This window comes from Salvelinus alpinus, chromosome 6 (assembly GCF_045679555.1).
Source record: "Salvelinus alpinus chromosome 6, SLU_Salpinus.1, whole genome shotgun sequence".
NCBI classification, from domain to species: Eukaryota; Metazoa; Chordata; class Actinopteri; order Salmoniformes; family Salmonidae; genus Salvelinus; species Salvelinus alpinus.
The window spans coordinates 12,618,110-12,630,657 of NC_092091.1; the positions used below are offsets into that span (position 1 = coordinate 12,618,110).

General features: G+C 43.1%; 1 protein-coding gene across 3 annotated transcripts in view; it reads right to left on the reverse strand.

Moving 5' to 3' along the window:
- The window catches only part of LOC139578163 (transcription factor SOX-6-like), a 173,163-nt gene that overhangs the window by 12,801 nt on the left and 147,814 nt on the right, over window positions 1-12,548 (reverse strand). For all 3 annotated transcript variants that reach the window (XM_071405428.1, XM_071405430.1, XM_071405427.1), the window contains one exon: window positions 5,979-6,152. In XM_071405428.1, the coding sequence (XP_071261529.1) occupies window positions 5,979-6,152 (174 nt within the window). The remainder of the gene's footprint in view (window positions 1-5,978; window positions 6,153-12,548) is intronic.

The window sequence follows — 12,548 nt, forward strand, 5'->3', positions numbered from 1 at the left end:
ATGCTTATAGGGAAGTGCACTCAACATGCTCGGCACTGACACAAATGACAGATTACAGGCTGAAAGAAATTGATAGTAAGAAGATTGGGAGCTGTTCTGTTAGAATTCAGCGCAGCTTTTGATGTCATTGATCATAACCTTTTGCTGAAAAAACATAGGTGTCATGGATTTGCCTCCTCTGCCTTATTATGGATTGAGAGTTACCCATCTAATAGAACACTGAGGGTTTTCATTAATGAAAGACTCTCTCATGCAAATTAAGTTGAGTGTGGTGTACCGCAGGGCAGCTGACTAGGGCCATTATTGTTTTCTGTTTTTACAAATGACCTTCCACTGACCTTAAATAAAGCCTGTGTGCCTATGTACGCTGACGACTCAACAGTATACACGTTGGCTGCAACAATAAAATAACTAACGGACACCCTTAACATAGAGCTCCAGGCAGTTTTAGAATGGGTAACTAGCAATAGGCTGGTGGTAAATATCTCAAAAACAAAAAGCATAGTTTTTGGGACAAACCACTCGTTCAATGCTAAACCTCGTTTAGATCTATTATTGAATAATGTGGCTATTGAGCAAGTTGAGCAAACTAAACTGCTGGGTGTAACCCTAGATTGCAAGCTGCCATATTCAAAACATAGACTCGATGGTTGCTAAAATGGGAAGAGTTCTGTCCATGATAGGGCGTTGTTCTGCCTTCTTGACATCTCAGCCAACCAGACAGGTCCTACAGGCCCTAGTTGTCACAGTTAGACTACTGCACAGCTGTGTGGTCATGTACGGCAAAGAAGCACATAGGTAAATTGCTGTTGGTCCAGAACACCAGGAGCACATATTGCACTTAGATGTATTAGGAAGGAAAGTGTCAGTAACATGCATGTCAGTCTCTCCTGGCTCAAAGTTGAGGAGAGATTGACTGCATCACTATTATTCTTTGTGAGAGGTGTTGATGGTACCGAACTGTCTGTTCAAGCAGTTGGCACACAGTTCGGACACTCATCGGTACAACACAAGGCATGCAACCAGAGCTCTCTTCACAGTCCCCAGGTCCAGAACAGATGCTGGAAAACACACAGTATTAAATAGAGCCATGACTACATGGAACTCTCTGCCATCCCAGGTAATAAACAGCAATAAACAGCTTCTACCCCAAGCCATAAGACTCCTGAACAGCTAATCAAACGGCTACCCAGACTATTTGCATTGCCCCCCCACGCTGCTGCTACTCTGTTATTATCTATGCATAGCCACTTTAATAACTCTACCTACATGTACACAATTATCTCAATTACCTTGACACCTGTGCCCCCGCACATTGACTCTGTACCGGTACCCCCTGTATATAGCCACGCTATTGTTATTTACTTCGGCACCTTAATTCTTTGTTATTCTTATCTCTTACTTTTTTGGTATTTTCTTAAAACTGCATTGTTGGTTAAGGGCTTGTAAGTAAGCATTTCACTGTAAGGTCTATACCTGTTGTATTCGGCACATGTGATAAATAACATTTGATTTGATTTTTTTTTAAACTGATAAAATAACACCTTACTGCACAAAGGGGACTGTGAAGAGACACAGCCATTTTATATATATATATATATATATATATATAGTATTGTAATTTGCACTGTACTATGTATTACACCTATATATTGTATGTGCTGATATGTAGGCTGTGTGTGACATTTTAAATGTATGTATTTCAGTCCTTCACTGATAATGTTCTGTACTATGTATTATGTCATGTTTCATGTGGACCCCAGAAGAGTAGCTGATGCTTTTGTAGCGGCTAATGGGGATCCTAATAAATACCAATACTAAATACCAAACAATTTGACTAATCTATTTTTCCATATTTCCAAGTCCTATTCTTGAAGATAAAGGGGTACTAAATAATTGGAATGACTGGAAATCTGACCGACTGTTGTTTTTTTTAAATGTAAAGATGTAGCCTAATCATGGCTTAATCATATTATTATATGTAGTAGAAATGGGTTAGAACATACATACAGAACCAACACAAAGTACGCTCTCGTTGGCTGGACCTCGCTTCATACTCGCTGCCAAACCCACTGGCTCCAGGTCATGTACAAGTCTCTGCTAGGTAAAGCCCCGCCTTATCTCAGCTCACTGGTCACCATAGCAGCACCCACCCGTAGCACACGCTCCAGCAGGTATATCTCACTGGTCACCCCCAAAGCCAATTCTTCCTTTGGCCACCTTTCCTTCCAGTTCTCTGCTGCCAATGACTGGGACAAACTGCAAGAATCACTGAAGCTGGAGACTCATATCTCCCTCACTAGCTTTAAGCACCAGCTGTCAGAGCAGCTCACAGATCACTGAACCTATACATAGCTCATCTGTAAATAGCCCATCCAACTACCTCATCCCCATACTGTATTTATTTATTTATCTTGCTCCTTTGCACCCCAGTATCTCTACTTGCACATTCATCTTCTGCACATCTACCATTCCAGTGTTTTATTGCTATATTGTAATTACTTCGCCACCATGGCCTATTTATTGCCTTACCTCCCTTATCCTACCTCATTTGCACACACTGTATATAGACTTTTTCTACTGTATTATTGACTGTATGTTTGTTAATTCCATGTGTAACTCTGTGTTGTTGTATGTGTCAAACTGCTTTGCTTTATCTTGGCCAGGTCGCAGTTATAAATGAGAACTTGTTCTCAACTAGCCTACCTGGTTAAATAAAGGTGAAATATATATACAGCGGGGAGAACAAGTATTTGATACACTGCCGATTTTGCAGGTTTTCCTACTTACAAAGCATGTAGAGGTCTGTAATTTTTATCATAGGTACACTTCAACTGTGAGAGACGGAATTTAAAACAAAAATCCAGAAAATCACATTGTATGATTTTTAAGTAATTAATTCGCATTTTATTGCATGACATAAGTATTTGATCACCTACCAACCAGTAAGAATTCCGAGTCTCACAGACCTGTTAGTTTTTCTTTAAGAAGCCCTCCTGTTCTCCACTCATTACCTGTATTAACTGCACCTGTTTGAACTCGTTACCTGTATAAAAGACACCTGTCCATCCACTCAATCAAACAGACTCCAACCTCTCCACAATGGCCAAGACCAGAGAGCTGTGTAAGGACATCAGGGATAAAATTGTAGACCTGCACAAGGCTGGGATGGGCTACAGGACAATAGGTAAGCAGCTTGGTGAGAAGGAAACAACTGTTGGCGCAATTATTAGAAAATGGAAGAAGTTCAAGATGACGGTCAATCACCCTCAGTCTGGGGCTCCATGCAAGATCTCACCTCGTGGGGCATCAATGATCATGAGGAAGGTGAGGGATCAGCCCAGAACTACACGGCAGGACCTAGTTAATGACCTGAAGAGAGCTGGGACCACAGTCTCAAAGAAAACCATTAGTAACACACTACGCCGTCATGGATTAAAATCCTGCAGCGCACGCAAGGTCCCCCTGCTCAAGCCAGCGCATGTCCAGGCCCGTCTGAAGTTTGCCAATGACCATCTGGATGATCCAGAGGAGGAATTGGAGAAGGTCATGTGGTCTGATGAGACATTAATAGAGCTTTTTGGTCTAAACTCCACTCGCCGTGTTTGGAGGAAGAAGAAGGATTAGTACAACCCCAAGAACACCATCCTAACCGTGAAGCTTGGAGGTGGAAACATCATTCTTTGGGGATGCTTTTCTGCAAAGGGGACAGGACGACTGCACCGTATTGAGGGGAGGATGGATGGGGCCATGTATCGCGAGATCTTGGCCAACAACCTCCTTCCCTCAGTAAGAGCATTGAAGATGGGTCGTGGCTGGATCTTCCAGCATGACAACGACACGAAGCACACAGCCATGGCAACTAAGGAGTGGCTCCGTAAGAAGCATCTCAAGGTCCTGGAGTGGCCTAGCCAGTCTCCAGACCTGAACCCAATAGAAAATCTTTGGAGGGAGCTGAAAGTCCGTATTGCCCAGCGACAGCCCAGAAACCTGAAGGATCTGGAGAAGATCTGTAGGGAGGAGTGGGCCAAAATCCCTGCTGCAGTGTGTGCAAACCTAGTCAAGAACTACAGGAAACGTATGATCTCTGTAATTGCAAACAAAGGTTTCTGTACCAAATATTAAGTTCTGCTTTTCTGATGTATCAAATACTTATGTCATGCAATAAAATGCGAATTAATTACTTAAAAATCATACAATGTGATTTTCTGGATTTTTGTTTTAAATTCAGTCTCTCACAGTTGAAGTGTACCTATGATAAAAATTACAGACCTCTACATGCTTTGTAAGTAGGAAAACCTGCAAAATCGGCAGTGTATCAAATACTTGTTCTCCCCACTGTATATAACATCTATTTTTAGCTATGAAAACTCTAACATTGATTTATCCTGCAATAGATGTAGTTCAATTGGTAATATTAATTTGTTTTCTTCTAATGCCTCTTAAGCAGGTTGACGTTTATTGGGGCGAGTCTTGTCTGAGGCAGAACTGAGAAATTTCCACTAGATGGGCCAGCTGCAAAGGCAAAATTGGCTATGTTGTACATATTAATGATAACAAAAACAAAAATGTGCTTTTTGGTCTTAATTTAAGGTTAGAGTTAGGCATTAGGGTTAGCAGTGTGGTTATGGTTAGGGGTAAGGTTAAAATCGTACTTTGTGGCTGTGCCAGCTAGTGACCACTCTGCAGAACTGCCTCAACAAGATTCATGATGAAAAACACTAATTTGCGCCTCTTAAGGGGTGAGTAATCTAAAAGTACCTGATTACGTTACTGAGTTTTGGTAAGTTACTGATTACAATTTTGGTCAGGTAACTAGTAACAGTAATGGATTACATTTAGAATGTAAGCTACCCCAGGATGTGTAACAACGGGCCGTGAACAGGGGTCCTATAAGACGGAGCACAATTGGACCAGCATCATCCGGGTTAGGGGAGGGTTTGGCAGAGGGGGATTTAACTTGGCTCATCGCACTCTAGTGACTCCTTGTGGCGGGCCGGGTGCTTGCAGGCTGACCTCCGGTCGTCAGTTGAATGGTGTTTCCTCCGACACATTGGTGCAGCTGGCTTCCAGGTAAAGCGAGTGGGTGTTAAGAAGCGCGGCTTGGCGGGTCATGTTTTGGAGGACGCATGACTCTACCTTTGCCTCTCCTGAGCCCGTTGGGGAGTTGCAGTGATGAGACAAGATCGTAATTGGATCGCAATTGGATATCACGAAAAAGTTACCTACCCAACCCTGACTATTGGGTCGCAGGCTTTTTTATTTGTTAACTATACACCACTTGCTCGGAAGCCCTACCGGACCGTGTCTCAGTCGGGGATGATTTGGTATGTTTTCACACTCAAAACCGCTAAATTGGTGTCTGTGGTAAATCAATCTGCTTAATTTTTGCAAATTAAAGGCCCTGTATGACCATAACAAGGCCACAGTGTATGGGGGCCATCTTTAAAAGTATATATTTGTATATTGTTAGTTAGTTCTATACACTTAATTAAAGGGATACTTCATTATTTTGGCAATGAGGCCCTTTATGTAGTTCTCCAGAGTCAGATGAACATGTGGATACCATTTTTATGTCTCTGAGTGCAGTTTGAAGGAAGTTGCTAACTAGCACTACCACAATTGCTAACTAGCATGCTAGCATATACCCATAGACTTCCAGTCATTGCGCTAACGCTAGTTAGCATTGGCTCATGAAAGTACCTCTAAATTCCTTCATACTGGAAACAGAGACATAAAATTGATATCCACGAGTTCATCTGACTCTGGGGAGGTAGATAAAGGGCCTCATTGCTAAAATGCTGAAGTATCCCTTAAAGACCGCTAGGAAATTAGAGGGGGAGACAGGCAAGTGGGAGAAAGCGTGAGAAGGATGGACGCATGGATTGAAACCTGGTCTCCAGTGGGGAGTTTTATTTGAAACATGCCAGGGAGTATTACCACTACACCACGGCTCTGCACAAGATAGGTCATCTTACCCAGGATCTTGCTGATGTTGGAGTTATGCATGTCGGGGAAGGTCTGCAGGATCTTCCTCCTCTCGTCCTTGGCCCACACCATGAAGGCATTCATGGGCCTCTTGATGTGGGGCTCGGCACTGTTCCTGCCCCTGGCCTCCCTGAAGACCCGTGCTTCCGTAGTGCTGGCACCACCTGTGGGATGGGAGGGACATTGCATTACTTACTCAATTGCACACTCGTTTGTGCAAAAAAAGCCACAAAATGTCACAAGTACATGTACTGCACTGCATGTCCAAGAGCTGGGACGACGCTCCGATTATCAGCCAGATAAGATCTCCATTTATTCTCCCGTGTTTACAGCTCTGATTTCAAGCTATAGCGTGATGAATGCTTCCCAATCCACCGTAGCCTGTAAACACTGGGGGTTTATGGAAAACAGGTGGGCTTCTGGGCCAGAAAAGAGAAAAGTCCCCAATCTGTTTTAACTGCCTTCCTTCTGCTTGCATACTTCGGCAGGGTGGAATTGTCTGAGACACAAACAGTGCTAGTGGGTTGGAAAGAGGGGGAGAATATAGAATACCGTTTCTAGGTCCCCGTAGACGTAAGTCCTTCATTTGAAAAACAACAAAACGGAAACCCTGACACTTTATTTGTATTTAGCTGAGGGATTGTGATGGGGTTATTGAACAAAGCTCATTAGGCCTTAAATTATCAGAAACAGCTGTATATATCACAGAGTGGGCCTTGAAATGGGCAATCTGCAGTTTCTGCATCACTTTTTGGAGTGATATGCACCCAATGTTTCTTGACTAATATAACTTATAAATGCCTCATGAGCTTAGTTCAACTGTCATACCCCATCAGATCCCAGAATATAAGCTTGTTTAACTCCAATGTTTGTAAACAAAGTAAATGTAAACAAACACTGTATAGCCTCAAAACATGGTTACAACTATACTTTTGATAACATGGATGGTCAGTCCTTGCGTCAATAGCTCTCTCTTTTTACTGAAACCGTGGTGGGGATTATGATTTGTTATTGTTTCAACTGCTGATTGCCGCTTTAAGTGCAAGGCATCTGTTTGGAGAACAATTTGCTTGGACTGTCAAGTGTCCACTTCTGAGACGTTCCGAGAGGAACACAATACATATTTGTGTCTGGTGAATACCTGTGTTCAGAGCAAACTCTCTGTCTGTGTCTATTCTATAGGGAACACAGTTGAAAGAGGCCCAAAAAATGTGGCGCCACCTCATGCATGTTAACATTAGAAGCCTACTCCCTAAGTTTGTTTTACTCACTGCTTTAGCACACTCTGCCAACCCGGATGTCTTAGCTGTGTCTGAATCCTGGCTTAGGAAAACCACCAAAAACCCTGAAATCTCCATCTATAACATTTTTCGCCAAGATAGAACTGCCAAAGGGGACGGTGTTGCAATCTACTGCAAAGATAGCCCGCAGAGTTCTGTCATACTATCCAGGTCTGTACCCAAACAATTCGAGCTTCTACTTCTAAAAATTCACCTTTCCAGAAACAAGTCTCTCACTGTTGCCGCTTGCTATAGACCACCCTCTGCCCCCAGCTGTGCCCTCGACACCATATGTGAATTGATTGCCCCCCATCTATCTGCTGAGCTCGTGCTACTAGGTGACCTAAACTGGGACATGCTTAACACCCCGGCCATCCTACAATCTAAGCTTGATGCCCTCAATCTCACACAAATTATCAAGGAACCTACCAGGTACAACCCCAAATCCGTAAACACGGGCACCCTCATAGATATCATCCTAACTAACTCGCCCTCCAAATACACCTCTGCTGTTATCAATCAAGATCTCAGCGATCACTGCCTCATTGCCTGCATCCGTAATGGGTCTGCGGTCATACAACCACCCCTCATCACTGTCAAACGCTACCTGAAACACCAGCGAGCAGGCCTTTCTAATCGATCTGGCCGGGGTATCCTGGAATGACATTGACCTCATCCCGTCAGTAGAGGATGCCTGGTTATTCTTTAAAAGTGCCTTCCTCACCATCTTAAATAAGCATGCCCCATTCAGAAAATTTAGAACTAGGAATAGATATAGTCCTTGGTTCACTCCAGACCTGTCTGCTCTTGACCAGCACAAAAACATACTGTGGCATTCTGCATTAGCATCGAATAGCCCCCGTGATATGCAACTTTTCAGGGAAGTTAGGAACAAATATACACAGGCAGTTAGGAAAGCTAAGGCTAGCTTTTTCAAACAGAAACTTGGATCCTGTAGTACAAACTCAAAAAAGTTCTGGGACACTGTAAAGTCCATGGTGAATAAGAACACCTTCTCCCAGCTGCCCACTGCTCTGAGGCTAGGAAACACTGCTACCACTGATAAATCCACTATAATTGAGAATTTCAATAAGCATTTCTCTACGGCTGGCCATGCTTTCCACCTGGCTACCCCTACCCCGGTCAACTGCCCGGCACCCTAAACAGCAACCCGCCAAAGCCCCCACCATTTCTCCTTCACTCAAATCCAGATAGCTGATGTTCTGAAAGAGCTGCAAAATCTGGACCCCTACAAATCAGCCGGGCTAGACAATCTGGACCCTCTCTTTCTAAAATGATCTGCCGAAATTGTTGCAACCCCTATTACTAGCCTGTTCAACCTCTCTTTCGTATCGTCTGAGATTCCCAAAGATTGGAAAGCTGCCGCGGTCATCCCCCTCTTCAAAGGGGGTGACACTCTAGACCCAAACTGCAACAGACCTATATCTATCCTACCCTGTCTTTCTAAGGTCTTCAAAATCAAAATTCAAAATTGTTAACAAACAAATTACCGACCATTTCGAATCTCACCGTACCTTCTCCGCTATGCAATCTGGTTTCAGAGCTGGTCATGGGTGCACCTCAGCCACGCTCAAGGTCCTAAACGACATCATAACCGCCATCGATAAGAGACATTACTGTGCAGCCGTATTCATCGACCTGGCCAAGGCTTTCGACTCTGTCAATCACCACATTCTTATTGGCAGACTCGACAGCCTTGGTTTCTCAAATGATTGCCTCGCCTGGTTTACCAACTACTTCTCTGATAGAGTTCAGTGTGTCAAATCGGAGGGCCTGTTGTCCGGACCTATGGCAGTCTCTATGGGGGTGCCACAGGGTTCAATTCTCGGGCCGACTCTCTTCTCTGTATACATCAATGATGTCGCTCTTGCTGCTGGTGATTCTCTGATCCACCTCTACGCAGACGACACCATTCTGTATACTTTTGGCCCCCATTTGGACACTGTGTTAACTAACCTCCAGACGAGCTTCAATGCCATACAACTCTCCTTCCGTGGCCTCCAACTGCTCTTAAATGCAAGTAAAACTAAATGCATGCTATTCAATCGATCACTGCCCGCACCTGCCCGCCCGTCCAGCATCATTACTCTGGACGGCTCTGACTTAGAATACGTGGACAACTACAAATACCTAGGTGTCTGGTTAGACTGTAAACTCTCCTTCCAGACTCACATTAAGCATCTCCAATCCAAAATTAAATCTAGAATATCGCAACAAAGCCTCCTTCACTCATGCTGCCAAACATACCCTTGTAAAACTGACCATCCTACCAATCCTCGACTTTCGGCGATGTCATCTATAAAATAGCCTCCAACACTCTACTCAACAAATTGGATGCAGTCTATCACAGTGCCATCCGTTTTGTCACCAAAGCCCTATACACTACCCACCACTGCGACCTGTATGCTCTCGTTGGCTGGCCCTCGCTTCATACTCGTCGCCTAACCCACTGGCTACAGGTTATCTACAAGTCTCTGCTAGTTAAAGCCCTGCCTTATCTCAGCTCACTGGTCACCATAGCAGCACCCACTCGTAGCACGCGCTCCAGCAGGTATATCTCACTGGTCACCCCCAAAGCCAATTCCTCCTTTGGTCGCCTTTCCTTCCAGTTCTCTGCTGCCAATGACTGGAACGAACTGCAAAAATCACTGAAGCTGGAGACTCATATCTCCCTCACTAGCTTTAAGCACCAGCTGTCAGAGCAGCTCACAGATCACTGCACCTGTACATAGCCCATCTGTAAACAGCCCATCTATCTACCTCATCCCCATACTGTATTTATTTATTTATCTTGCTCCTTTGCACCCCAAGTATCTCTACTTGCACATTCATCATCTGCACATCTACCATTCCAGTGTTTAATTGCTATATTGTAATTACTTCGCCACCATGGCCTATTTATTGCCTTACCTCCCTTATCTTACCTCATTTGCACTTACTGTATATAGACTTTGTTGTTTTCTTTTTTTCTACTGTATTATTGACTGTATGTTTTGTTTATTCCATGTGTAACTCTGTGTTGTTGTATGTGTCGAATTGCTATGCTTTATCTTGGCCAGGTCGCAGTTGCAAATGAGAACTTGTTCTCAACCAGCCTACCTGGTTAAATAAAGGTGAAATAAAATAAATAAAATAAAAAACCAAGGGCCCCAAGTGAAGGGTCACTGGCATCCATTTAGCCTGAGCAGGATGTGCCCACTTTTACCTCAAACCTAACTTCTTCTACTGTCCATAGTTGCGGGATGTAGTTTTGGAGTGGGGGTGCTGCGATTTTTTTCTTTGTAAGGGGTGGGGTCTTTGCCTGCGCTGCAGACGGCTATATCGGTCCGCTAATACAGGACTATTAAAAGGCCCAGTCCACTGGTTTTGTGAAGAAAAAAAATATATAAAATAAAGAAAGAAAAATACACACACACACACATACATACATACATACATATACACCCAGTACCATGCAAAAGTTTTAGGCAGGTGTGAAAAAATGTTGTAAAGTAAGAATGCTTTCAAAAATAGACGTTAATAGTTTATATTTATCAACTAACTAAATACAAAGTGAGTGAACTGAAGAAAAATCTAAATCAAATCAATATTTGGTGTGACCACCCTTTGCCTTCAAAACAGCATCAATTCTTCGAGTCAGGGATTTTGTAGGCATATAGTCAGGTGTTTGATTAAACATTTATACCAAACAGGTGCTAATGATCATCAATTCAATATGTAGGTTGAAACACAATCATTAACTGAAACAGAAACAGCTGTGCAGGAGGAATAAAACTGGGTGAGGAACAGCCAAACTCAGCTAACAAGGTGAGGTTGCTGAAGACCGTTTACTGTCAAAAGTCATACACCATGGCAAGACTGAGCACAGCAACAACGCACAAGGTAGTTATACTGCATCAGCAAGGTCTCTCGCAGAAATTTCAAGGCAGTCAGGGGTTTCCAGATTTTCTGTCCAAGCTCTTTTGAAGAAGCACAAAGAAACGGACAACGTTGAGGACCGTAGACTCAGTGGTCGGCCAAGGAAACTTACTTCAGCAGATGAAAGACACATCATGCTTACTTCCCTTCGCAATCGGAAGATGTCCAGCAGTGCCATCAGCTCAGAATTGGCAGAAAACAGTGGGACCCTGGTACACCCATCTACTGTCCGGAGAAGTCTGGTCAGAAGACTTGCGACCAAAAAGTCCTACCTCCGACGTGGAAACGAGGCCAAGCGACTCAACTATGCATGAAAACACAGGAACTGGGGCCGGATTCACAAAACCTTAAGAAGAAATGTCTTCTTAACTGCCATTTTTTCCTTAACTATAGACTTAAGAAGAAAGTTAAGCAAAATTACTATTCCTCAATAAAGCTATTAGAAATGTTCTTAAGGTTTCTCCTAAGTTTCTTCCTAAGAAAATGTTAAGAAGAAATGGGAATCTTGAAAATAATGCTTTAGGATTTCTTCTTGGTAATGTACTTAACTTTAAGACAGCTAAACTCTTGTCTTGAGATTAATGAATACTTTTGTAACCATGCACGTTTTCTTACGCCACAGACACAGTTGGCTAACGGACATTTAAATACAGCAAGAATACAAATGAAACACGCATAATCTAGAAAGCTAGTAATTAACAATATATTTCAATATTCTAGAAGTGTTAAATAGCTAGCGCTATGTCGTCAATTTGTAGAGAAGAACTTGGCTAACTTAGCTAACGTTAACGTTGTTAGCTATTTTGGCTATAATGTCTTTACACATTAGCTAGCTAATGTAGCTAACTAAGTTGCCGGTCGCGCAGTCCCTCTACCACCACCTCTATGGTGGACGACACCTTCTCCTCCAGCTGGTCCAGATGAATGGTCTCTCAGCTCCCTTCATCTTAGCAGCCGACTTGATGTCGGACCACTTCTTTTTTAGGGCGTCACTGTCCCTTGCCATACGCCCCGACAGCAGAGACAGACTCGGCCACTCTCGCCCATCTTTTCTTTTTGGTCTCTGCAGTGACCCCGCAGTTATCAAGTTTCCCCAACAGCAACCTTTTCCTGGCTGCTATTTCCTCCACCATCACCTCAATGTCTTTTCTTGGTTATCCATTTTTGATTTTGATATAGCTGGTCTGATGGTTATAATGTATGAAAAATAACGAAATAACCAAATCCGATCATCCCTGTCACATAGGTTTATTTATTGGTTTCAAGCACGTCACTAATGTCAATACAGAAATAAGATATTTACAAAGTTCTTAAGAAAGATATTTACGAAGTTCCTAAGAA